This window comes from Pongo abelii, chromosome 5 (genome assembly GCF_028885655.2).
Source record: "Pongo abelii isolate AG06213 chromosome 5, NHGRI_mPonAbe1-v2.0_pri, whole genome shotgun sequence".
NCBI lineage: Eukaryota > Metazoa > Chordata > Mammalia > Primates > Hominidae > Pongo > Pongo abelii.
In genome coordinates this window covers 52,724,543-52,751,582 of record NC_071990.2, presented here as the reverse complement: position 1 = coordinate 52,751,582, position 27,040 = coordinate 52,724,543, and the positions used below count along the sequence as shown (strand labels likewise).

At 43.3% G+C, this 27,040-nt stretch overlaps 1 protein-coding gene across 2 annotated transcripts; it reads left to right on the top strand.

Moving 5' to 3' along the window:
* Positions 1-1,050: 1,050 nt before the first annotated feature.
* Positions 1,051-21,817, top strand: MCM3 (minichromosome maintenance complex component 3). 2 transcript variants are annotated; one of them, NM_001132656.1, is given in 17 exon segments: positions 1,051-1,229; positions 2,413-2,525; positions 2,956-3,164; positions 3,643-3,773; positions 6,216-6,454; positions 6,964-7,072; positions 8,126-8,279; positions 8,606-8,737; positions 9,327-9,535; positions 11,878-12,052; positions 12,438-12,564; positions 13,355-13,505; positions 16,596-16,736; positions 17,850-17,953; positions 19,115-19,200; positions 19,668-19,737; positions 21,043-21,817. In NM_001132656.1, coding segments are annotated over 17 exon segments (2,427 nt in total). In that variant the 5' UTR covers positions 1,051-1,151; the 3' UTR covers positions 21,242-21,817.
* Positions 21,818-27,040: the final 5,223 nt, after the last annotated feature.

Below are 27,040 nucleotides of genomic sequence, written 5' to 3'. Positions count from 1 at the left end.
TAAGATTTGTGCATTTTACTGTATATATATTATATCTCAAAATAAAACTAGAAATATAACAAAAAGCTAACCACGACGGACTGAAAACAAACATACAAATTTGGACGTGCAATGATCTTTTAATCATTTATAGTTTCAGATTTGCTCTTAGTTGCTGATTGATATTTAATCAAAGCGACATGAAACACTTTTTCTCCTCTTGTGTTGATCGTTCAGTAAGCTAAGTTACTTAAAAGGATCCTGTGATCTTTTTATAAGACCAGAAAGCCGTTAATTTACCACCTTTAATTTACCCGTTATTAAGTAAGATGGAGTAGTAACTGTTTCCAGAATTTGTATAACACACGATGAAGTCTCTAGGGGGCAGGGTAAACACAGATTTTTTTTTTTCACTTCATCCTTCTCTGCGGCGATGTCTTTATGGAGTTCGTCAGGCAACGGTATCAGATAGCAAATGGGTTTTTAACTAATCTTTCCCTAAGATACTATAGTTCTATATTCTATCCTATAGATTCTCAAAATCCACTTTTACACTAGGATGCCACTTGAGGGCAGTTCTGATTTGGATATATCTTAAAAATGATTTGCTTTTATGTTTTCATTTCCCTGCTTTATAAAGCATCATCCTCTGACGTTTAGTCTACTTTCAAGGAAAGTCCTACTGCCGGCCTGAATTTGGTCGTTGCATCGGGTCAAAAGTTCTGCAGCTTGAAAAACCCTGCAAAACATCCGGAAACGAGGGAGAACACTACAACTCCCAGAACGCAGCGCTTTCCCTCTCGCCAGCCTGTCCCCTCCAGCTGCCCAATGACCAGCCTCTGTGAGCCTCCTCTCAGTCCTATTGGTCAGTTTGCTCGTCAGTGAGGGAGGTGGAGGGAGGGGAGGAACAGAGAATCCCGGATGGTACATTTCCCGCCACCGTGGGGCGCGCAGCGGAAAACCCCGAAGAAGAAGAAGCTTTTGATTGGACAGTCGCTATTTCGGCCTCAGACAACTCAGCCAATCATAATGCTTATACGCTCTCAAGGTCCCCGCCTCTTCCTCGAGGTAACCTTTGGTGGCGGGAAAAGTTCGGAAGTTTTCGCGCCGGGGTGGAGTCATCTTGGGAACCTCCGCGCTAATTTGGTGGAGGTAGTTCTTTGGCAGCGGGCATGGCGGGTACCGTGGTGCTGGACGATGTGGAGCTGCGGGAAGCTCAGAGAGATTACCTGGACTTCCTGGACGACGAGGTGAGGGAGGCGCCGGCGCGCGGGCTCTAGCGCTCGGAGCCCCTGCGGACGCGGCCCGGCCGGGAAGCCAGAGGCCCGCCAGACCTCCAGACCGTGTGCCGCAGCGGAGCCAGCCGGGCCCGAGCCTCCCGCCCCAATCTTGTAACTTCTCAACGCCGGACTCGCTAGTTTGTGTTCGATAAGTGAACTCTTAGGAAGCCAGGTTTCTCCTAAGTACAAGCCGTGGTCCAGGCGCGCGAAAGGCGACAGGTTCCCATTAAGTGCAAGCAGATTGGCAAAGCCCACCTCGGCCTTTTGCATTTCACTGCTCTCTCTTGATTTGGGGAGACTGTGGGGCAGGGGCTACCCTAGGGCTAGAGTGACCAGCCGCGTTGCAGAGTGCTCAGATTTTAGGGACTGACTTTTTATCAGGAGGAAAAGACTCCCTAATTCGGCTGCATTCTTTTTCAATACCAACTAAGATGCAGATAAAAAGTGGTTTGTGTGCAGGCCAAGGGGATTTTATGTTCAACCCAAGACTTAAAGCCATAGAATGTTGAAAAACCATCTTGAAGGGTTGATGATGTGACCAAATAGCTGAGATTCTCTATTCCTTTAGGTCGGGGTATGAGAACCCTTTCCGTATTACAGAGATTATTGGGAAAAATATTACTTTTAACATAATTCTTAAAAGCCATTTTAATGTGACTTTAAGAGTCTGTTTAATTTACATTTTTACTGTATATATTTGAAGTGCACATCTTTTGATATACATGGTGAAATGATTACTACAGTGAAACAACATATCCATCTACTCACGTTGTTACCTTTAACATTCACATTGCTAGGTTTAACTTAACGTTTTAACAAAGTTTGCACTTACTGTCCATTTAGACTTCTCATGAGCTCATTTTAATTCTCCACTAAAGACAGAAATTACAGCATGCAGAAAAGTTGTCCATGATGATGGGAATAACAGCATGGACCTTGAGGAAGTCATTATAATTCTTACAGTTCCCTCTTAGGGTGTTATTTCGAATCTAAAGATAGTGAATGAAAGGGAGAAATTGATGAGCACATACATACTGGGGATTCAGCTCTGCTGCAGAGATTGACTTAGCTATCTGGCTGTGAGAACTACTTCTGTTTAGAAACATTGTTTTTAAATTTGTGGCTATGGTGATATGTGGTGGCTGTTTTGCAGGAAGACCAGGGAATTTATCAGAGCAAAGTTCGGGAGCTGATCAGTGACAACCAATACCGGCTGATTGTCAATGTGAATGACCTGCGCAGGAAAAACGAGAAGAGGGCTAACCGGTGAGTGGCAAGGGGATATACTGGCTGTCAGTGAGAATGGCTCTCTTCCCTCTTGGCCAGATTGGAACAGCCTCTCAGGAGAGGACTTGTATGAAACAGGATTGATCTAGAAGCCCTCATAGCTCACCTGCACCTTTTTTTTTTTTTTTCCCCCAAAAAGCGGATGGTTGGCATTTTCCTCCCAAATGCTCCTCCTTCCAATGTTCAGCTGAATGTGATTTTTATAGCTTTGATAAGTTGAATTAAAGTTGGTCCTTAGTGCTGGTATTTTACTGAGTCTTATAGGATGGTGTTTTACTGAGACTTATAGGAGAAAGCAGAAGCTGGATTTTCTCATTGTTTTTAATGATCTAAGAATGTCTGCTGTTTTGAGGATCCATTTTTTTGAGTTCTGCCCTGTCTAATTTTTCTTTCTCTTGCTTATGTACAGGCTTCTGAACAATGCCTTTGAGGAGCTGGTTGCCTTCCAGCGGGCCTTAAAGGATTTTGTGGCCTCCATTGATGCTACCTATGCCAAGCAGTATGAGGAGTTCTACGTAGGACTGGAAGGCAGCTTTGGCTCCAAGCACGTCTCCCCACGGACTCTTACCTCCTGCTTCCTCAGCTGTGTGGTCTGTGTGGAGGGCATTGTCACTAAATGTAAGTGGGTTAAAGGGGGCCACTAAGGAAATGAATAGACAGGGAGATGGGGAAAGCAGGAGAGGCAAAGTAGATCTGGGTAGCTTGTGACTTCAAAGAGGTGGAGCATTGGAATTATGTGGTAAAACTTGGAGGGGCTCAGGGTGTACAATGATTGGGGGACCTTGAGTAATCACATGTGTTAGTAGAATGATGAATTCTGCTGAGAGCTGGAGGAGTCTTGGTTCCTGGCAATCTCTCATTCCAACCCCTAACTCCACCTATTTATTAGTTGAAATCGGTGGTACTTAAAATTTTACACGGATATGGTGGTGGTCTATATATAAATAAAAAAACGAATAAAAGGTAATTTTGAAATATCGTAACCTAGTCAAAAAAACACAGAATTTGGAGTCATCATAGGCTTGCATAGGTTTGGGTTCCACCTGTATCATCGTCTAGTTGGGTGAGTTTATATATGCACATTTTCCATTCCTAGGTTCTCTAGTTCGTCCCAAAGTTGTCCGCAGTGTCCACTACTGTCCTGCTACTAAGAAGACCATAGAGCGACGTTATTCTGATCTCACCACCCTGGTGGCCTTTCCTTCCAGCTCTGTCTATCCCACCAAGGTAAGGGGGATAAATCAATTGAGCTGTCTTGGAGGTTGGAATCAAAGATACCTGTTTTAAGACAAGGAATTGTGTAATATCTGAAGTCTTTTTTCTGTAAAGGGTGAAAAATAAGGATTAATCCAAAGGAAAGATTGATTGCAGGCCAGAGTTTAATATGAAAATCCCACAATTCTTATTTATTTATTTTTAAAGATGAGGTTCTCCTATGTTGCCGAAGTTGGAGTGCAGTGACTATTCGCAGGTGCAATCATGGTGCACTAAATTTGCAAACTCCTGGGCTCAAGTGATCCTCCCAAGTAGTTGGGATTGCAGGCATGTGCTACGCCACCTGGCTTCACAATTCTTATTTTTTTTTTTTAGAGACAGGATCTGTCTCTCTCAGGCTGGAGTGCAGTGGTGCCATTATAGAACACTGCAGCCTGAAACTCCTGAACTCAAGGAATCTTCTCACCTTAGCCTCCTGAGTACCTGGGATTATAGGCATGCACCACCAGGTCCGCTAATTTTTTTTCACTTTTTTCTAGAGACAGGGTCTTGCAATGTTGCCCAGGCTGGACTTGAAGTCCTGGCCTCAAGTGATCCTCCTGTTTCCATCTTCCAAAGTATTGAGATTACAGACATGAACCACCATGCCCAGCCACAACTCTTATTTTTTTTTTTTAAGAAAACACTTGTTCATTTTAGAAAATTAAGGAATAGTCAAAAGAAGAAGTCATCTACATAGATGTTTTAACAACGTTATAATTTTATAATCTGCTTTTTAAAAAGTAGAAAAATAATGCTAGACTGTTATGTAATCTTTACAAATATTTCGTTGTGGGTTTGGGAGCAGGTTGACATAGGAAAATGCTTTCTTCTTGGTGTTCAGATCAGGATTGAGGACAATACAAGGCTTTCCTCTGGAGACAAAAGATCATTAATATTGATTACTTGATGTCTGAACTGATTCTATCAAAGAATTCCTCTCCTCACTTCATCAAATTTTAATTGAGAACTACTGTATTCAAAGCACTATTAGGCGCTATGGAGGACAAGGATATAAATAAGACCCAGTCCTGGTCATTAGTCTTCACAGTGGTGGAGAAATGAAACATAAAAACAAGAATGAGTATCTTAGAATTATAACTTAAACATACTTTAGCATCATTTAGTCTACCTCCAGATGAAATGCTGAGATCAGAGAAGTTAAACAATTTGCTTATGGTCCCAGTTAGTGACGGCCTTAAGGACTAGGACCTGTGTCTCTTTAGTTCATGCCAGTTGTATTTTCTAAGTCATTCTGTTGTCTTCTTCGGACCTTAAGGTCTCCACTTTTTTAGAATTTCCTCTTCAGGAAGTACTTGGGAAGTACTCTTCTGTTGATTACTGTGGCCAAGATTCTTTACTTGAAAAGTGAAATACATTGGGCCAGATCTTCTGGAGGTTGTCTATGATGATGCCTAAGAGCGTGGGCTTTAGAGTTAACACCTGTATCAAGTCAAGACTCTGCTACTTAATTGTGTGACCTGGGGGAACTTACTTAATCTCTCCTAGTCTCCTGGTTTCCTTGTCCATGACGTGTGAAAATACCTTCTTTACAAAGTTGTTGTGATAATTACATGAGATAATTTTGTGAAGTAATAGCACAGTGCCTGGCACATAGCAAACACTCAATAAGTGACAACTGTGTTTCTAGAAAATTCAAATGTGAAGGAAGTAAAACTTTAATATACATACAGGAAAGCTCACATAAGTGTATAGCTTGATGAATTTTTACAAGCTGAGTACACCTGTGTAACCAGCTCCAAATGAGGAAATATTAGCACTCAGAAGTCCCTCTTGAGGGCCCATGTTACCTAGGGGTAACCACTATCCTGATGTCTAACAGTATGGATTACTTTCTGCTGTTTTTCTATTTTATTTAAATACTTTTGGGCTTCTTATGCTCAACATTGTGTTTATGAGATTTATCCATGTTGTGTATAGGTGTGTTTCATACATTTTTATTGCTGTATAGTATTCATTTATGTGAATATACTGTGTTTATTTAACCATTACATTATTGATGGCATTTTTATACTTTAAAATTTTTGACCATTAGGCATAATGCTGCTATGAGCATTACAATGCATGGCTTTGGGTGAATGTTTCTGTTGGGTATTACCTAGGAGTGGAAAAACTGCTTCAGAATGTAAGCATATATTCAGCTTTAGAGGAGAAGTAAGAATCTTAATTTAGATGTTAATATAACCATAGTCCATTCAGACTATGGGTTGCCCCTTCCATTCGATGGCTGTTACTAAAACAGACGGGAACACAAAAAGCTAGAGAAGGTACTTGGCTTTTTTTGTTCTTGAATAATAAAATTTTATGAAGTCATCTTATTTGCCATGACAGGTGAGTGTGGCATTTTTAAGACAGGACGGAGATCACTCTGTCCCTCTGTGTGCCTTTTTCTAGGATGAGGAGAACAATCCCCTTGAGACGGAATATGGCCTTTCTGTCTACAAGGATCACCAGACCATCACCATCCAGGAGATGCCAGAGAAGGCCCCAGCCGGCCAGCTCCCCCGCTCTGTGGATGTCATTCTGGATGATGACTTGGTGGATAAAGCGAAGCCTGGTGACCGGGTTCAGGTGGTGGGAACCTACCGTTGCCTTCCTGGAAAGAAGGGAGGCTACACCTCTGGGACCTTCAGGTAAAGGGTCTGCCTTAAAGTGTGTGGAATGCTGTTGACAGCTTCCATTTCTGGTAATATCCTTTCTTCAGTTTGCCATATTTCAGAGAGTTATATCTGATAGGTGGAGCACTCTACCTGCCTGGGAGACAGGATACCTTCAATACCTCTTTTCTATCAGATAAAGCTGGTGATACTTACCATCATATACCAAAAATGAGAGTTATTGGTGACAGTGATTACAGCCTCATCGCTTTCCTGGGAGTTTCTCATTTAATTATGCTTCGTCCCCATACACAGTTCTGTCTGAAGTTCTGTGGGTGAATTCCAGAGGTGGGGCATGATCAGCATATTTGGATCACAGACAGAACCAGTTGTTTAATTCACAACAGCTACTTGCCCCCTCCCCCCCAACTCTTATCGGCTGGTCTAGTTTGGTAGCCTAAAAAGGCTTACTCCTGCTAGGGGTACTAGCTACTGATACTAGGAATTGAATATAACGGGTTTCCTCTTTATTCTCTTTGTCCCAGGACTGTCCTGATTGCCTGTAATGTTAAGCAGATGAGCAAGGATGCTCAGCCCTCTTTCTCTGCTGAGGATATAGCCAAGATCAAGAAGTTCAGTAAAACCCGATCCAAGGTCTGGGCATCCTTTAGAAATTTGAGGGTGGGAATGGATTTCTAAGAGTTGTGTTTTGGTGCATGGCTATTTTTGTACTAGATAAGGAAGGGTTGAGGTTTCTTTCTCTAAAGTGTTTGGTGTTAGCTTTTTCTATTTTGGTCTCCATCAACAAGTGAAGGGTGTTTTTGCTGTTTGTTCTTTAATAATTCTGTTGTTATTAAACAGAATTTTAATACCTGCTACCTGCTGGGCTGCTAAATGAGCCTAGTACAAATATTAGGATAGGTGTTAACTTATCAGTGTACCAATAAGTCTATTTATTACTGAAGACATTAGTGATGCATTACTACTTAAACATTTTTTCTTTGTTTTAGTTCTCCAACTTGTTTTTCTTATTTTTTTCTTTTTAAGAGAGGATGTATATCCACATTTAGAATTGAGCTACGTATATGAATGTGTGATGATAAAGGTTACTGTTCAAGCACAGTACATGTTCTTATTAAATCTAAAATGTTTTGAACCTGGGGATACTTTTTTCCCTTTAAGATTAAACCTCTAAACAAGTTTTGGAATCCAGGCTGCTTCTGTGCCTACTCTGATAATGGCCTGATAGTGTGATTTGTCTTAGAAAAGAAGTTTTTGCAGTTAGGAACAATGTACCTGTTTGTATGTTTCTTCAAGTATTTTTTTTTGAGATGGAATCTTGCTCTGTCACCCAGGCTGGAGTGCAATGGTGCGATCTCTGCTCACTGCAACCTCCGCCTCTTGGATTTAAGCGATTCTCCTGCCTCAGCCTCCCAAGTAGCTGGGATTACAGGTGCACACCACCACGCCTGGCTAATTTTTTGTATTTTTAGTAGAGATAGGGTTTCACCATGTTGGCCAGGCTGATCTCGAACTCCTGACCTTGTGATCTGCCCGCCTCGGCCTCCCAAAGTGCTAGGATTGCAGGCGTGAGCCACTGCTCCTGGCCCTCTTCAAGTATTTTCTATAGGCTAAAGTATATAAAGTGGAGCTCAACAAAGTCCCATTGAATCTCACTAGGCTTGCCATTGGTTATTTCTCCTGTAGGATATCTTTGACCAGCTGGCCAGGTCATTGGCCCCTAGTATCCATGGGCATGACTATGTCAAGAAAGCAATCCTCTGCTTGCTCTTGGGAGGGGTGGAACGAGACCTAGAAAATGGCAGCCATATCCGTGGGGACATCAATATTCTTCTAATAGGTATGATGTTGGGGATTTGCTTTACACTGTTGTTCTTATTGAGTGGTTGTGGAGACCTATAATATTGTATATTCTGTACTTAGCAGTATTTCAGTCCTATCAAAGGACAAAAGGCTAAAATGAATCTTTTTTTTAATCATGTCTGGAATTCCTGATTTATAGTATATAAAATATTCTTCCGTGAGTGGTGAAGGGAAAAGCGAAGGAAAAAATATTAAAATCCACTTACTGTATGACTGTTGTGTCAAGAGCTGTGCTAGAAAGGCAGAACTTGCTGGGGGTGCTGGGGAGTTTCCTAGAGAGTCATCACTGCCCCCACCCTACAGGAGACCCATCCGTTGCCAAGTCTCAGCTTCTGCGGTACGTGCTTTGCACTGCACCCCGAGCTATCCCCACCACTGGCCGGGGCTCCTCTGGAGTGGGTCTGACGGCTGCTGTCACCACAGACCAGGAAACAGGTAAGGGTGTAAGGGTCCTTGGCAAAGGCCCAGCAGAGAGACTGAGCATAGATTCTTTGTGTGCCCTGGCTTGTGTTCTGAAGATACAGTTGATAGGTTAGTTGGGGCCAGATTATAGAGGACTGAGTATTCAGCAATGGTGGGTGAATTATTTAAGTCTTTGGTGTTCATCTAGTTACAGGAATGTTTTCGATTTAAAAGATTAAGTCTTAGCACATTAGAAAGGAAATAAAAATGAAGATTGTACTATTTTATGAACTAGAGGAAGGGATTTGGAGACCAGTGAAGAGAAGGCAGAGGTCTAGTTGGGATATTACTTGAGGATGAGTCCGAAGAGAGAATCTATAAAGGAAATTTGTGAGAAGCTAGTTACTTAGGGGTCAAAGTGGGACAAAGAGATACTATTAATATTTAGATTGGAGCTGAAAAGGTGACCCACCAGGGTTTCCTCTAAGTGTCTCGGAGCCAACACACCATTGCTGCATTCTCACATGCAAAGTGAGAGATTCCTAGGAAGGAGATGAAATCCTTCCCTTCTGGCCCCTATAACCTAGACTGTAGCACGTATTTTTACCTTCTCACTTCCCAGGAGAGCGCCGTCTGGAAGCAGGGGCCATGGTCCTGGCTGACCGAGGCGTGGTTTGCATTGATGAATTTGACAAAATGTCTGACATGGATCGCACAGCCATCCATGAAGTGATGGAGCAGGGTCGAGTGACCATTGCCAAGGCTGGCATCCATGCTCGGCTGAATGCCCGCTGCAGTGTTTTGGCAGCTGCCAACCCCGTCTACGGCAGGGTAAGTGGAATCAGGCCCCAACCATTGTCCTCACCTTCATTTGGTTTTGCTGACTGAGTGGGCTGAGAAGTGTATTCTAGGTGACCCAGGGGAATAATAGGCCAAAGACTAAAAGTAAGGCCATTTTCTTGTTATTGTCCTTTGTTTAGAGCAGTGTTCCTCACCCATTCCTGCACAGCAGAATCCCCTGGAAAGTTCCTTATTTAAAAAGTAACTTTTTAACAGTACAGTTAAACAGTCCATTTAACATATTTAACAGTCCATTAAATAAAAGGACTACACTGCATGTGGCGGGAGAATTTCTAAACAGAACAGGGATATAGAATGAAAACGAAAAGACTTGCTTCTCTCTACTGTCACTTTGCCAAGAAGTAACAGCTTTGAAGTGTTTCAGGCAACAAAAATTTAAGCATGTACCAGCAAATACACTATTTACTTGTTAAGAATTATCTCTTTGTTTTTATCATGACTGTGATGTGCTAGATATAATTTTTTATATTTGTCTGTGCCTGGGGTTTGTTGAGTTTTTCCTTTTAAAAAAACATTTCTAATATTCCATCGTAGGGATGTATTTAACTAGTCTCCATCTGATGGGTATTTAGTGGTTTCCTTTTTTTCCTCTCTATTTTGAATGAAGCTGTAGTGGCCATCCCTTTATATGTGTGGATAGATTTGGGAATATATCTGTAGTATAAATACCTGGCAAGGAAATTACTGGATTAAGAGTTATGTGCGTTTTGCTTTTGGTAGAGATTGCAAAATTACCCTCTTTAAAGATTGTACCATATTAATACTTCTATTAATGAATGCTCATAAATGCTTTGTATTTACCAACTCCTTTTATCCTATCAGTAACTACCTCACAATGTGTAGTTATCTTTACTTTACAGATGAGAAAATGGAGGTACAAAAGATTATGTAACTTGCTCAAGAGCCACAAACTTGAAAATCGCAGAGCCAGGATTTGAGCCCAGAGCTCATGCTGTGTCCTGGCAGTTTATAATCAATCCCACAGTGTATGGGAACACCTTGTTGCGATGCGATGGTGTTTTTATACATACAGTTGCGTGGTCCCCAGCTCAGAGTTTCTGAATTGAAATCTCTTGAGTTGGAGCTCTTGGTAGCTATGGTTTAGAGAGGCTCCACAGGTTTGGTTTTGATGTGTAGCCAAGGTTGAAAACCATAGCTTTTAAAATAAATGATAGGGCTGGGTGCAGCATCTCATGCCTGTAATTCTAGCACTTTGGGAGGCTGAGGTGGGAGGATCACTTGAGCCCAGGAGTTTGAGACCAACCTGGGCGATATAGTGAGACCTCATCTTTAAAAGTAAAATAAAATAAATGATAATGTATGTTTATGTCATTCTCAAGAGTGATTGGGAAATACAAGAAAAATGGCAGGACCTGAAACGTGAACATGGTCAAAATCATTATTACCTAAAGGTTGTTATGTTCTCTGACTGTGAAGTGTATGTGGATGGGTAGGTATCAGTCCAGTAGGCCCAGAATTGAAAGGAGAGTATTGGGGTTTTTGAATCCCAAGGAAAAACTCCCTTGATTCTTTTTTTTTTTCTCAGACATAGTCTTACCCTGCCACCCAAGCTGGAGTACAGTGGAGTGATCCTGGCTCACTGCAGCCTCGACCTCCCTGGGCTCAGGTGATCCTCCCACCTCAGCCTCTTGAGTAGCTTGGACTACAGATGCGCACCACCATGCCTGGCAATTTTTTTTTTCTTTTTTAATTTTTATAGGGACAGGGTTTTGCATGTTGCCCAGGCTGGTCTTGAACTCTTGGGCTCAAGCAATCCACCTGCCTCAGACTCCCAAAGTGCTGGGATTACAGGTGTGAGTGGATGTGCCTGGCCAGTTTCTAAGACGTTATGATTTATAGATCATTGACCATTTTAGTTGAGGTTTTACTCGTATCTTCTGAGTAACGGACTCCAAAAAGTTTTAAGTGCTTGTAGCCTGATGAACTTGCCCTGTCTTTATGACAGGTAGGGGAAAGGGATCATCTTTCAGAGTCAGGTCCTGCCTTGGGAATGAGAAGAGCAGAATAAGGTTTGGGAAGCAGGGGCCTGGTTTTGAGACCTACACTCAGCCTGTTAGAGGTTCCTGTAGTAGGAAGTGGAGCTTCCTAGGAAGCTCAGTTAAAGAAGGGTTGCAGGTAGAAGAGATGATTCACATTTTTTAATGGCTTTAAAATACTTCACTTTTTCACTGCTTTTTGTCTGTTTTGCTCTTTGAGATCAAGCCTTCCATTCCCACTCCCAGAACTGCAACAGCCTTGTTCTTTCTTCCTATTGATGTCATGTCCACTTCTGTTGTCCTCGCATTCCCCAGTATGACCAGTATAAGACTCCAATGGAGAACATTGGACTACAGGACTCACTGCTGTCTCGATTTGACTTGCTCTTCATCATGCTGGATCAGATGGATCCTGAGCAGGATCGGGAGATCTCAGACCATGTCCTTCGGATGCACCGTTACAGAGCACCCGGGGAGCAGGATGGCGATGGTGAGGCCATGAGAATAGTAAGAGTAACTAATGGAAAGGCGCTAAACAGATGGTAGTTTTTCAGGCCCAACCCAGGTGGTGGTAGGTGTTTCAGTGTCTGGGTTGATGTTGAAGAGCCCTCAACTGTTTAGCCACCTCCCCTTCTTGCTTACTGGAGATTATCCTAAGGTGTGTCTTTTGTCCATTTCTGGGTCTGGGAATAACTAAGCATCTTCTGTGGGCCAGGTAGTTCCACCATCTTTATTTGTGGGTTCCATGTGTCTGATTCTTTTTGGGCCCTTTCTTTATGAATCTTGGTGTCTCCCCTTCTTGTGCTATAGAAGAAGCAATTTCCCCTGGGTTAAACTCTTTATGACTCTCCTTTCTCCTAACTTGGGTATACCAGCTATGCCCTTGGGTAGTGCTGTGGATATCCTGGCCACAGATGATCCCAACTTTAGCCAGGAAGATCAGCAGGACACCCAGATTTATGAGAAGCATGACAACCTTCTACATGGGACCAAGAAGAAAAAGTGAGCATTCTCATAACTCTTCCTCAAGGGAACCTGAAATTTGTGTTATATTAGAGCATGTGTATATCTAAGCTTAGCTAAGGTATTATGTACCCAGATCAAAGCCATGCCTGGAGTCATAACCATGTGGACTAATTTTCTTCTTTTCTGGGTCCACAATATATTCTTTATCCTGGCCAGTTGCCTTGTAAATGTTTGGGTGATTCAGCCCAGGTTCAGGTCTTTTCTTAAAATAGAGTTTTGATGATATGCCTAACTGATGGTGGGTGTGCCTTATACATGAAAGATGGCAAGTGTCATGTAGCCATTTGTGATGAAGGGTCAGCAGATAGCATAACATTTGAGACTTTGTAGGTAGACTTGGGTGAAGGAGACGTGTGATCAGGTGCTCAAAGCATGAAATGTGGGATCTTACACCTCTATTTTTGGCCATGATGCAGTAAGAAGCATAGCATAATCTTCAAAGCTGTTGGTTTAAGAATGTAGAATTTGGAGTCAGAAAACTTTTAGTCTATTTTAGCTTCTCTGAGCTGTAGTTTTCCCACCTACAAAATAGAGCAAATAATACCTAAACTTTCTACCTAAACTACCTAACTTACAAATAATACCTGTAATAATTAAATAAAAATATGTGAAAGAATCTTGTACATGTTCCATATAAATGGGAGTTATGGTAATGGGTTCTAGGCTTTGTCTATTTTGACCCTGGCTTTTCTGAGAGGCAAAGCCACTAATCCAGGCAGGTGGTAAGGTGTGGCAGGGAGATGCAATTCACTGTGTGTGGCTCCAGGGAGAAGATGGTGAGTGCAGCATTCATGAAGAAGTACATCCATGTGGCCAAAATCATCAAGCCTGTCCTGACACAGGAGTCGGCCACCTACATTGCAGAAGAGTATTCATGCCTGCGCAGCCAGGATAGCATGAGCTCAGACACCGCCAGGGTGAGTGCCTGGGGGAGCCTGGGCCTGGGGTCCCTTAGGTATATGGCTGGGCAGTAGTCCCTGCTATCTGGGAGCTTTGAAAGCATTTTAACTTAGTGACTTTTTTCCTGGTCTGAAGGGCTTCTTGTTGTACAATTTTAATCATTTCCTTTTATAAAGGAAAATGACATAAGGACCCCAGAGATAACATGTCTCTCATTAGTTAAAATGACATTGGCCTCCAGAAGCTGTGATTCATTCAGCAAATATAGGAGTGACTTCTGGGAAGTGACCTAGTCTCTCCTCTTACAAGCAATGTAAAATTAATAAACACTGTTTTCAAAGAGCTCAGATCCAGGAGGGGGAAGCACAAAGGTAGATAGAAAGACATCCGTGCATATTTATAAAAATTTACCCCAGTGTGGTACTTACAAAGGAATGAGTGTGAAAGGCTGTTTGAGTATAGACGAAAACTGTTAATTTTCTTTTAGACTTCCCTGAAGGGGTATGAATGTCAAGGAAGGATTCCCAGAGAGTATGATATTTGGACTGGACTTTGAAAAAATGACTAACAGGCAACCATGATGGTTATTCAAAGCAATTTCTGATAACCTAATATAGGTGTCCATGAATTTGTTTAAGTCTTTTTTGTTTTGTTTTGTTTTGTTTTGGTGAGATGGAGTTTCACTCTTGTTGGCTAGGCTGGAGTGCAATGGCGCGATCTCAGCTCACTGCAATCTCCACCTCCCCAGTTCAAGCGATTTTCCTGCCTCAGCCTCCCAAATAGCTGGGATTACAGGCATGTGCCACTACGACTGGCTAATTTTGTGTTTTTAATAGAGACCAGGTTTCTCCATGTTGGTCAGGCTGCTCTGGAACTTCCTACCTCAGGTGATCCGCCCGGCTTGGCCTCCCAAAGTGCTGGGATTACAGGCGTGAGCCACCACACCTGGCCCAAATTTGTCTGAATCTTTTAGAGGCAGTGTAGTTCACATAGGATTTTACAGCAGAAAGACCCAAGTCCAGAACTCTTATTATGTTACATAGACATAGATTCTTGGATTAGACATGATCCCAGATCATCTACTGCAGCCTCACCCACTCTGTCTTCTCAAATCCCTGCTGGGACTTTTTTTTGAGATGGAGTCTTGCTCTGTTGCCCAGGCTGGAGTGCAGTGGCATGGTCTCGGCTCACTGCAACCTCCGCCTCCTGGGTTCCAGCTATTCTCCTGCCTCAGCCTCCCAGGTAGGTGGGACTACAGGTGTGTGCTACCATGCCCGGCTAATTTTGTATTTTTAGTAGAGACAGGGTTTCACTGTGTTGGCCAGGCTGGTCTCGATCTCCTGACCGTGTGATCCGCCCACCTCGGCCTCCCAAAGTGCTGGGATTATAGGCATGAGCCATAGCGCCCGGACGGACTTTTTTAATACCCCCAGTGACAGCATGCTCAGAACATTACTGTTTTGAAATTTTAGAGTATTTATTAAGCTTAAACCTATTTCCCCACAACTTTTACCTGTGGGTGTTAGTCTTGTTTTCTGGAGGTTGTGTGTCACTTGTCTTCCTCATTAAACAGCTTACTTTCTTTTTAACTGTTCCTTTCCACATGCGGACTTCTGGTGTGTCCCAGGCCCTCTCATTGAACCTAGAACTGAGCGTCATACACTATTTTAGTTGTCTTAGTGTGTGGGGTCTGTAAGTGAATTCCAAGAGAATTTGGATTCTCTAGGTCTGCTAGTGCAGGCCAGGATTTCACCAGCTTTTTAGGTGGTTCAAGAATTAGAACTTGTCATGGAGTGTATGACTTCCAAAATCCAGTAGCTTTCTAAATTATTACAATATTTGATGAATGAATTTAAATGTGAATGTATTTATTTTTGAATGTCATTGTGGATATACATAGTAATTTAGGAAACTTGAAACAAGAAGTGACCAGGATACATCAGTGATGGGTCATATAATGGGACACCTGGGAGGTGTGACAGAAGGAAGTAGTTTCCTTTTTGTTTTTGAGATGGAGTCTCACTCTGTCGCCCAGGCTGGAGTGTAGTGGCGTGATCTTGGCTCACTGCAACCTCTGCCTCCCGTGTTCAAGCAATTCTCCTGCCTCAGCCTCCTGAGTAGCTGGGATTACAGGCATGCGCCACCACACCAGGCTAATTTTTTTTTGTATTTTTAATAGAGATGGGGTTTCACCATGTTGGTCAGGCTGGTCTCAAACTCCTGACCTTGTGATCCGCCTGCCTTGGCCTCCCAAAGTGCTAGGATTACAGATGTGAGCCACCATGTCCGGCCTGGAAGTAGTTTCATGTCTGATCCCAGCTCTGCCGCTAGCTTTTGGACTGTGGACAGATCCTTTCACCTGTCAGGTCAGCTTCCTTATCCATAAAATGAGAGGATTGGACACATCAGAATCACCTGAAACTTGTACACATATGTAGTCCTAAACACTGAGATTTCTGATTCATTCATTTCCAATTCATTCTGATTGATTAGGTCAAGACCATTCAGACAATAACATTTTAAAAGATAAAAGCACCCCAGTTTGGTATTCACCGGCCCCTGTGAGAAACATTTGTTAGGAATGTGTCAGAGTTCTCCTTCTCCAGACTGAGTTTACTCAAGTTACATATTTGTCCTCAGATTACTTCTTTCCTGTCCCTCCTTTAGTGTGACTTTGGGAAATCTCCTTGAAGGTCTTTGAGTCCCATTTCCTTCATGTATAAAACTTCTCCAAGTTATTAAGAGGGTGAAATGACAGAATGTATATAAAGGCAAACTTCCTGCTGCATTGCAGGCCTGCAATCACTGATGATTTTTCTCCCTACTCTTTTCTACGCTGTAGCCTTTTATCTTTCCAGTTGTTAGATGCCTAATTTTCTTCCCTGTAAACTTGCTCCTCCTTCCTGCAACACTCTTATGTATATTTCCTTGATCATTGCTATCATCTTTCTCATTTTTATATGGTATCTATAGAGAACACAGCTCTGAATTCTCTGCTTGGGGCCTCCTGGGGCTTTTCTGGTCGTGTCATTTCCCTTTCTGTGCAGTAGGATTGATGGGCATGCCTAAAAGACTTGGGATAAGCAATCCTCCCTTTTCTTCCCTAGACATCTCCAGTTACAGCCCGAACACTGGAAACTCTGATTCGACTGGCCACAGCCCATGCGAAGGCCCGCATGAGCAAGACTGTGGACCTACAGGATGCAGAGGAAGCTGTGGAGTTGGTCCAGTATGCTTACTTTAAGAAGGTGAGGATTCAGATGCCTGGGCATGAGAGGCTCTCCTGAATATATTACAGATGCATGGACTTCCCAGCCTTCCGTGGCTGACAGCTACATTTGGATTGTCAACAGAAAGCAGTATTTGTCTTCCAGTGATCAGTCTGCCTCACTCTTTCCTCTGAAACACTCAGTGATTCTCAACCCTGACTGTACCGGAGAATGAGATGGAAAGCTTTAAAATGCTGATTCCAGGGCTCCTAGAGATTCTGGTTTAGTTGATGTGCTGTACTTTCAGTTAGCTGCTTCTGTCTACCCCTACTTCCTTTGCATCTTAAAAAAAAAGTAGGTGTTTTCAAAAGAGCTACCTTGGTAATCTTCCTTGTCCCGCTGTACCTTTCCTCTTGGTCTCTTCAAATGTCCCATTGGCATCTCAGAAGCTCATTTTTAAAGTTGAACTCTCAAACTTGCCACTCATCCTGTTTCCGTATTTCTGTTTGTGACGTTGCATCTCTGTCATTTTAGATATCAAGCCTCAAAGCCTAGACTCCCTTTTCCTAGTTGCCCACTCCCGCCCCAGTCTGGTGAATTTTAGCCTTTTGGGGTTGAGTTGTGAGTCTGATAAACTCTTCCTTGCTTTTCGCTAGGTTAAGGATTGAGTTTTGAGTCAGATAAACTCTTCCTCACTTTCTGCTAGGTTAAGGGTTGAGTTGTAAGTCTGATAAATTCTTCCTCGCTTTTTGCTAGGTTAAAGGTTGAGTTGTGAGTCTGATAAACTCTTCCTCGCTTTTTGCTAGGTTAACGGTTGTCTTGGATTTCAATTAGACACCTGATTTATAAGGAAATGGATTGTTTTCCACTTAACCATTATGGGCTAGACATTCGTTTCTTTATTCAGTAAACATTTAATTGAGTACTTACTATATGAATAGCATTTAACGTACTTCCCAGCATTTTAAAAAGATGGGTAGCAGTCTCTACTTCAGCCCCTGGTCCTGGGACTTAGGGACAAGAGGAGCTAGGTAAATCATTGGAAACATGCAAGTCATTCCTGCTTATGATGCAGAAGGGACTGGGAGTTCTTGATGCAGTTCCCCTGCATCAGTGACCCCTCTAGCCCAGCCACGCTTGCCTTGGTCTTAGGTTCTGGAGAAGGAGAAGAAACGTAAGAAGCGAAGTGAGGATGAATCAGAGACAGAAGATGAAGAGGAGAAAAGCCAAGAGGACCAGGAGCAGAAGAGGAAGAGGTAAGGTGGGGCAAGCAAATGAGATTAAAAAGTTGGTGGCCAAAAAGTTGGTGGTGCACGCCTGTAATCCCAGCAATTTGGGAGGCCGAGGCGGGTGGGTCACTTGAGTCCAGGAATTTGAGACCAGCCTGGGAAATATGGCAAAACTCTGTCTCTACAAAAAATAGAAAAATTAGCCGGGCGTGGTGGCGGACACCTGTGGTCCCAGCTGCTCGGTAGGCTGGGGTTGGAGGATTGCTTGAGCCTGGGAGGCAGAGGTTGCAGTGAACCAGGATCGTGCCACTGCACTCCAGCCTGGGCGACAGAGAGAGATCCCATCTCAAAAAAAAAAAAGTGGTAAGTTCCAGTGGGACTGGGGAGAGGAGTAGAGGGTAGAAGGTGGAACCAGTGCTACTTATTGATGTCAGGTGGTTCATGGAGGGTGTTCCTAGACCTGCAGGGTTTGAGGATGAAGATAACCTGGGTAGGCTGGGCGCGGTGGCTCATGCCTGTAATCCCAGCACTTTGGGAGGCCGAGGCAGGCGGATCATGAGGTCAGGAGATCAAGACCATCCTGGCTGACAGTGAAACCCTGTCTCTACTAAAATCACAAAAAATTAGCCTGGCGTGGTGGCAGGCGCCTGTAGTCCCAGCTACTTGGGAGGCTGAGGCAGGAGAATGGCGTGAACCCAGGAGGCAGAGCTTGCAGTGAGCGGAGATCACACCACTGCACTCCAGCCTGGGTGACAGAGCGACACTCTGTCCATCTCAAAAAAAAAAAAAAAAAACCTGGGTAAAAGAGAGAAGGAGAGCGAGTCTTTCTTGTGTGCTTTTGACCCCTCTACTGAAGAAATGCTAAATAGTAGGAACAGCAACCCAACCCCTGAGGGTTTTGAATATATACTTCAAAACTCTAAGGGAAAAACCTTCATGCTTATGGTTGAATTTATAAGGGTGAGTGATGTGGAAAAGAGCATTGGGAAGCAGCGCCTGTTTGTGTTCTAGTCTGGGAACTTGGTCTCGTTTAGAACAAGCAGCAGTTTGCAAAGGCCTAAGCCTAGTGCTTCACTTTGACTTAGTGGTTCTGTTTCCTTTTCTCTGTAGTTAGAGGCACAAGATGGGGCTCCCTTGCCTTTCTGTCTCCAAACTCTTTCTCTCTCTTAACTGCTGTGGGTATTTTAGAAGGAAGACTCGCCAGTCAGATGCCAAAGATGGGGATTCATACGACCCCTATGACTTCAGTGACACAGAGGAGGAAATGCCTCAAGGTGAGTGAGCGCCACTTACTGATGAAAGAGGTTGTTCTTGTGACTCTTGGACTTTTTCAGTTGCTCTGTGCACTTTATTTTCTTGTGGACTCTTGTTTGTTTGGCTCCCTGCTTGGGGCCTGTGTCCAAGAGGTTTGTCCCAAGAGAGCTTCAGGGGAAACTTTGGAAAAAGCTTTGCTATATTGTGTACACCTCCTTGATGAACTGTGCTGTGCTGTTTCACCTGGTGTAAGCATTTCAGATAATATATATGTTGAGGGTCTCCTGCCTGACTAAATTCCTTCACCATCCAGTGAAGATTTCCCTTTATCCTAATTGTTCTGCCTGGCCCCATAAGAACCCTAGGAAATAGGAGTGTTCAGCAGGCTGAGTGAGGGATTGGGAGTGGAGATGATTTCTCTAGTGTTTGTGGAAATGGCTTCACCTTGCCCTTCTTCCCCATCTCTACAACCATCAACTCTCTGAAGTACACACTCCAAAGACGGCAGACTCACAGGAGACCAAGGAATCCCAGAAAGTGGAGTTGAGTGAATCCAGGTGAGTACGGATGTTGCTCCTGCCCCTTCAAGAATTCTGTGTATCACTGAGGAAGGGACTTTGTTCCCTTGGAGAGGATGGGAAACAAACTGCTGGTCATCAATAGAACTCAAAACTAGAGGCCCGCGGCTTTTAACATTTTATATTCTCATTTAATTTCAAACTTATTGAAAAGTTATGAGAAAAGCATGAAGAACTTCTGGATGTCCTTTACCCAGAATCTTCAGTTGTTTAAATTAATAATTCTCTCTTTCTGAGAGAGAAGAGTTTTATAATAAGGATAAAACTTAGTATCTTACTGTAACCTCAGATTCTTCTTGGTGGGATAGAGACATTTTAGCCATTTGTTTTTGAAATGAGGAATTTTTACCACCAAGGTTTTAGGGAACATTTTTATCTATGAATTTTGTTTACTGGACACCAAAGAAACTCCATAGCCAAGTTTTACGTTTTTTCTTTTTATACTTTAAACACATAACACAATGTATTTACTGAAAAAAATTTGAAAAACATTGAAAAGTATTTAGAAAAAAAATTAAAATCAATTGTAACTCTATCCCTCAAGGACAACCATTCAAATGTATCTTAAAATGCTTCTTGAATCAGCTCGTATAGATCTCACTTTTTTTTTTTTTTTTTTTTTGGAGACCGGAGTGCAGTGTTTATTTTTTACTTTTTTACACTCTTTACTTTTTACTTTTTGTAGAGATGGGATCTCACCATGTTGCCCAGGCTGGTCTTGGACTCCTGGCCTCAAGCAGTCCTTCTACCTGGGCCTCCCAAAGGGCTGGGATTACAGGCATAAGCCACTGTGCTTGTTTGATCTCATTCTTTTTAATGACTGCAGGGTTTCCATGGTATGGATGGGTAAAAATTTAACGAAATTCTCTGATGATAGACATTTGGGTTGTTCCTTGTTTACAGTAAAACAGTATTAAATTTATCAGTGTGCACTCATGCAAGTATAGCTATAAGGTGAGCTCCTAGAAATGGGCTCCCTGGGCCAAAGGATATACGCTTTTAAGGCTTTAGTAAGTGCTGCTAAATTGTCCCCCATTGACACTGACCGGGTTACTATTTTACAGTGAATGGGAATGCCAATTTCCCATACGCTAGTACAATAGTTTAGCTTTAAAGGGGGCTCCTCAAGGGTAATGCTGCCATGAGAGGCAGATGTGTGTGTGAGAAAGAATATCGAGGGGATGCCTCTACTGTATTAATACTGTGGATTTTCCTAGTATAGCTCTTTCCTGAGAGCATTTGGGTTTGTTTACTCCTCTTCCCCCTTTCTCCTGTCTGGGGCAGGTTGAAGGCATTCAAGGTGGCCCTCTTGGATGTGTTCCGGGAAGCTCATGCGCAGTCAATCGGCATGAATCGCCTCACAGAATCCATCAACCGGGACAGTGAAGAGCCCTTCTCTTCAGTTGAGATCCAGGCTGCTCTGAGCAAGATGCAGGATGACAATCAGGTCATGGTGTCTGAGGGCATCATCTTCCTCATCTGAGGAGGCCTCGTCTCTGAACTTGGGTTGTGCCGAGAGAGTTTGTTCTGTGTTTCCCACCCTCTCCCTGACCCAAGTCTTTGCCTCTACTCCCATAACAGTGTTGAATTGAACTGAAGGCGAGGAATGTTGGTGATGAAGCTGAGTTCAGGACTCGGTGGACCCTTTGGGAATGGGTCATGAAAGCTGCCATGGGGTGAGGAAAGAGGAGACAGTGGGAGAGGACAATGACTATTGCATCTTCATTGCAAAAGCACTGGCTCATCCGCCCTACTTCCCATCCCACACAAACCCAACTGTAAATAACATATGACTTCTGAGTACTTTTGGGGGCACAGCTGTTTTCTGTTTGCTGCTTCTTTTTTTTTCTTTTTTTTTCCTCCAGAGCACTTTGGTCTAGAGTAGGCTTTGGGTGGTTCCAACTGGTGGAGAGAAGCTCTGAGGCACATCATGCAGGTCAAGAAAGCTTTCTTTGCAGTAGCACCAGTTAAGGTGAATATGTATTGTACCACAAAAAAAACCCAGTATCCAGATGAATATCCGAGATGTTGAATAAACTTAGCCATTTTGTACACATGGTCTTAATAGTCATAGTGTGTTTTTTATACATAACATTGAATTGTTTTCCTTGAGAGCAATCGTGCAGGGTTTGCTGCTCCCGCATTTGCAGCAAACTACCACAAGGTGGCAGCAGCCTGCTGTGATCTCTGGGGGTCATGTTTTCTCTAGAGGCAGTTTTCTTCCTCAGCAGCACCACCATTTATCAGTCAAAATTGATAGTATAGACCAAACCCTGCCAGTTTAAAATAGCTAAATGGCCCCGGGAGGCCAGTGAGTAAAAGTTCAGGAGAAGAATTGCCCCTCTGCCTGGTGCTTTTTGCCTGAATCTAAACTTACCCTTCATAAAGATAGAATACCTGATATGTCAGATACCTCAAAATCCTGGGAGTTCTTGCCCATAATGAGATCTTGTTACAGGATCTTTTTTTTTTTTTTTTTTTTTTTTTGAGACAGGGTCTCGCTTTGTGCCCAGACTAGAGTGCAGTGGTACAGTCACAGCTCACGACAGCCTCGACCTCCTGGGCTCAAGTGATCCCCCTGCCTCAGCCTCCCAAATAGCTGAGACCACAGACACGTGCCATCATGCCCAGCTAAGTTTTTATTTTTAATTTTTAGTAGAGATGAGGTCTCTCTGTTGCCCAGGCTGGCCTTGAACTCCTGGACTCAAGTGATTCTCCCATCTCGGCCTCCTAAACTGTGAGATTATAGGCGTGAGCCACTGTGCCTAGCCTACAGGGTGCTTTTGAAACTACCTGGGTGTCCACTCTTTGGGGTTGGTTAGCCTGTTTGCACAGAAGCTTGTGATGGGGCCAGGGCGGGACTTCTGTCCTACCGTTATATGGTTTGAATAGCTTCTGAAGAATTTTTCAAGTTACTTAAAAAGAATCATGTGACTTTATGGGGGGCCTCGGTCACATGGACCGGAAGCTGCTTTCTGGTGGCAGATGTGGCTCTGAAGTTGTGCCAGTTCTTGGCTGTAAGATTGCTGAGGTACTTTCTTCTCCGTTTTTGCTGAGGGGTGATCCTTTACCACAAAGCAGGAGATATTCTTTGGTTCATTAGGACAAAGGGATTTTTTTCTTAAAGGGAGTAGTACAAAATTTTTTGGGAATTCTGTTTTATCTGGGATTTTTTTTTTTTCCCCCTCACTGATGCGAGATCCAAGTCCTATTGGGAGTGGTCTAGAGAGCACAGTTTCAAAAGAGAGCAGTGGTACCAGAAGGAGGAATTTGCCATTTGTTGAGCATTGGCAATAAGTCAGAAGTTGTGCTAGGTACAGCAGTGGGTGCAAAAGTGGTGCTTTCTGCTCTGAGGCCTCTAGGCTGGGGATATGTCAATATGTTGGTGAAAATTTCAAAATATAAAGTATACAGCTGGGCACGGTGGCTCATGCCTGTAATCTCAGCACTTTGGGAGGCCGAGGCAGGCAGATTGCTTGAGTCCAGGAGTTTAAGGCCAGCCTAGGCAACATGGCGAGACCCTGTCTTTATTAAAAAAAAAAATTAAGTATGATTGTATACCAAATGAGGGCACACACAGAGATATAGGAATCCAGGGAGGACCATGAGGATGTCAGGTGCTACTGATGGGGTACAGCTATGAAGAACAGTTCTAGGAGTTCTCAGGGATCTCCTCAAGTGATTTGTTCTAGAAAGGCAAACATTCTGTCAATAGGACTCTTAGTCTGTCCTTCACCTCTGAGGAAACTGAGGCACAGAGTTGGGGGATATGTGCACCTACCATTGTGATAATAGCTGTAATATCAGGTTTATTTTGCTGACCATTTCATCACTCTTCAAGCTAGTCAAAAGAATAGTAGGTAGAAGACTATATAGCAGCCACAATAGATATTAATTATATTAAAATAGCATGATTCAACCTTTACATTGAGTTTTAAGAAACGTGTGTGTAGTTCCCAGCTTACAAGAACAGAAAAGAACTGGTAAGCTTTTCCAGGATAGGTTCTTGCTTGTTGACAGGTGATCCACTGCAGGACCTACTGTGGGGACCTGAAAGAGGCTGCTCAGGTGGACTGACATGTCTCAAGGCCAGTCACCCCCAAGGGTATCACTGTTGCCACCCTGCAGAGATTCTGACCCAGATTCACCAGAGAAAACCACTAAATTATCTACGTGCCTCATTCCAAAAGAGAAGTCTGTTTACATTTAAGTTTGTGGTCTGAAACACTGTAGTTAAAATAATTTGGGGAGCTTAAGTAAGTTGTTGTATCTTGAAAAATGGCACCTTATTCCTTAACTCCCCTGGATAAATGAAGTGGCAAAATGAAAGGGTGGTTTTCAAAAAGGACAATTTGGTAAGGATTGCTGAGATTGAATCTCTTCTCCGCCATTTACCAAATAACTTCAGGTAAGTTTTATGCTACTCTTTATTTCAGCTGTAAAATGGGGATGATTCCTGCCTTGTAGGATGCTTGTGAGACATAATTGGGAAAGCAGATGGCAGGTTCCTGCCTGGCGTCTTACTACTTCATGGCAGTGGTTTGATTACTGCAAGTTCGAGGGCCCATTAAAACAAAGTGATTCATTTTGACAAATGTTTATGAAACATGATCCTTTAATCAAAACCATTTACAATGATTTCACCCTGGCTGCATTCCTGAACTCATCCCTTCTCTGCCTTTCCACTCTGATGGTTCCCACATTCCGGTCAGTGTGGCTCTGAGGCAAGCACTTCCCCCAGAGGACCCTCTCGGCGCTAGCTCGGCAATGCATTTTTCAGCTTTCTCCTGAGGACAGTGTTACCTCACAACAGGGCCGGATGGTAGGAAAACATCAAGGGGGATAAAGAGGAGAAACGTTCACGGAATCCAGTGAATCTGCCAGCCCTCTCTTTCTCATGTCTCTTGAGGAGGTTTCAGACTACACCAGTTGTCCTAATGATTCTGAGCTTGTGAAGTGAGCTCTGCCTGGAGGGTTTGGTCAGTAGAATATGGCAAGCATAAGAGTCACCTGTGTGCTGGCTGCCTCAGGTGCTCAGCCCTAATGAGCTCTGTGCAAGCTCTTTCCCTTCCTTGCCATCCTTTCCTTCCCCCGCTCCTCAAGAGCCAGGTAATGCCACGTCTGCTGTACATGTAGGGAAGTGGGGAGGGTGGAGCGTTAAACTGTGGTTGCATAGGAAATCTCACCTGAGAGCCAAAAGGTTGGCAGGGTGACATGAGCTCTGCACTGGTAAGCAAAGGCATGTGTATCTGAGTTCCTTTTCTGACACTAGGTACCAGAGTTAACATGCCAAGCTAGGCTGGCCACTTAGAGGAAAGTGCATGGTTTCTACATCTGGAAAAGGAGGTGGTTGAACTACGTGATTTCTGAGGTCTCTTCTGGTAATGCATGTGATTTTCTTTTCTTTCTTTCTTTTTGAAATTGAGATAGAGTCTTGCTCTGTAGCCCAAGCTGGAGTGCAGTGGTGCAAACATGGCTCACTGCAGCCTCCACCTCCTGGGCTCAAGTGATCTTCCCTCTTGAGCCTCCTGAGTGGCTGGGACCACAGGTGCACATCACTCTGCCCGGCTAATTTTTACATTTTTTGTAAGGATGGTGTTGATGTTGCCCAGGCTGGTCTTGAACTCCTGAGCTCAAGTGAGCTTCCCACCTCAGCCTCCCAAAGTGTTGGGATTATAGGCATGAGCCACCATGCCTGGCCATGATTTTCTTTACATTCAGTGCCAGTTCCACCCACAAGACGTTAGCACTGGCACCACTTGATAAAACCTGGGTTGGACTGCTTGGAGAGGCAGGTCAGAATGGGTTGTTGGTCACCATGTTAAATATGCTTTTTAGGGACGGTGATTTCTATGCTTCCTTATTTTGTAGGTAGTGTCCCAGGATGTTGCCAATTATTTCAAGAGAGTTTATTGAATTTCTAGAAACACTTTTTTTTTTGACACAGAGTCTCACTTTGTTGCCCAGGCTGGAGTGTAGTGGCGTGATCTTGGCTCTTGGGTTCAACTGATTCTCCTGCCTCAGCCTCCCAAGTAACTGGGATTACAGGTGCTTGCCACCATGTCTGGCTACTTTTTGTATTTTTAGTAGAGATGGGGGTTTTACCATGTTGGCCAGGCTGGTCCCGAGCTCCTGACCTCAGGTGATCCGCTTGCCTTGGCCTCCCAAAGTGCTGGTATTACAGGCATGAGCCGCCGCACCTGGCCATCCTAGAAACACTTTACAACAAAATTAATTTTAACTCCATTTTAAATTCCTGAAAAGCAAACCTGGTTTACTTTCTTTTTCAGGTCTGGCGCCTTAGTGATGTGTCTTGGATTCTGGCTGGTCCATTATTAACCAGCGTGTAATCCTAGCTCATTCTCTTCAGTCTTTTCGTGAATATTTTTACTATTAAGTTCTAAGTATTTTCCCACAGCCTGTAGGGGGATATTAGCCTCTGCTGAGATTTGCCATTCTGATAATAGCTCTCCCAGCAGGTACATTTTGTAGCAAGCTAAACCTTCCTAGCTTGAAGTACCACTATTTAACCTTGCAATAGAAAGGTCAGCTCCTGTAATCTTGCGTATGTGTGCTGCTTTTCTAGTAATTTCAGTGCATGTAGTCTTGAATAGGAACCACAATAAAACCTGATAAAAACCTCCGAAAACAAAAGTGTGTGGTTATTTTTTTTTCTCTTTGAGACAGTCTTGCTCTGTTGTCCAGGCTGGAGTGCAATGGTGCAAACACGGCTCACTGCAGCCTCAAACTCCTGGGCTTAAGCAGTCTTTCCACCTCAGCCTCCCAGACAGCTGGGACTACCATGCCTGCCTAATTTTTAAATCTTTTGTAGAGATGGGGTCTCTATGTTGCCCGGGCTGGTCTGGAATTCCTGGCCTCAAACAATCCTCCAATCTCAGCCTCCCAAAGTGCTGGCATTACAGGCATGAGTCACTGCACCTGGCCTATTTAAAGAAAATATTACTATGAATATAACATGGAATATTCAGGAAGCTAGAGAACAAAAATTACCTTACTACCCTAATATAACTGCTATAACTCATTTTTGGTGAATCTTAAAACCAGTTTTAAGAGTGACACTTCATAGTATATCCAGTTGTATAAGCAAGTTTCAGATTAGGCACTTGAGATTAACAAACTGGTTTAGGAATTTAGGGACAAAAAGTGTTTTTGAAACTGAATTTAAAGTCAGATGTTTGAAAATCTGATTGCAGGAGAAAGGCAAATGTTCACAGGTCATGTTTAACCCTAATGGAGAATAAAAAGCCAAGAAAATGAGAGT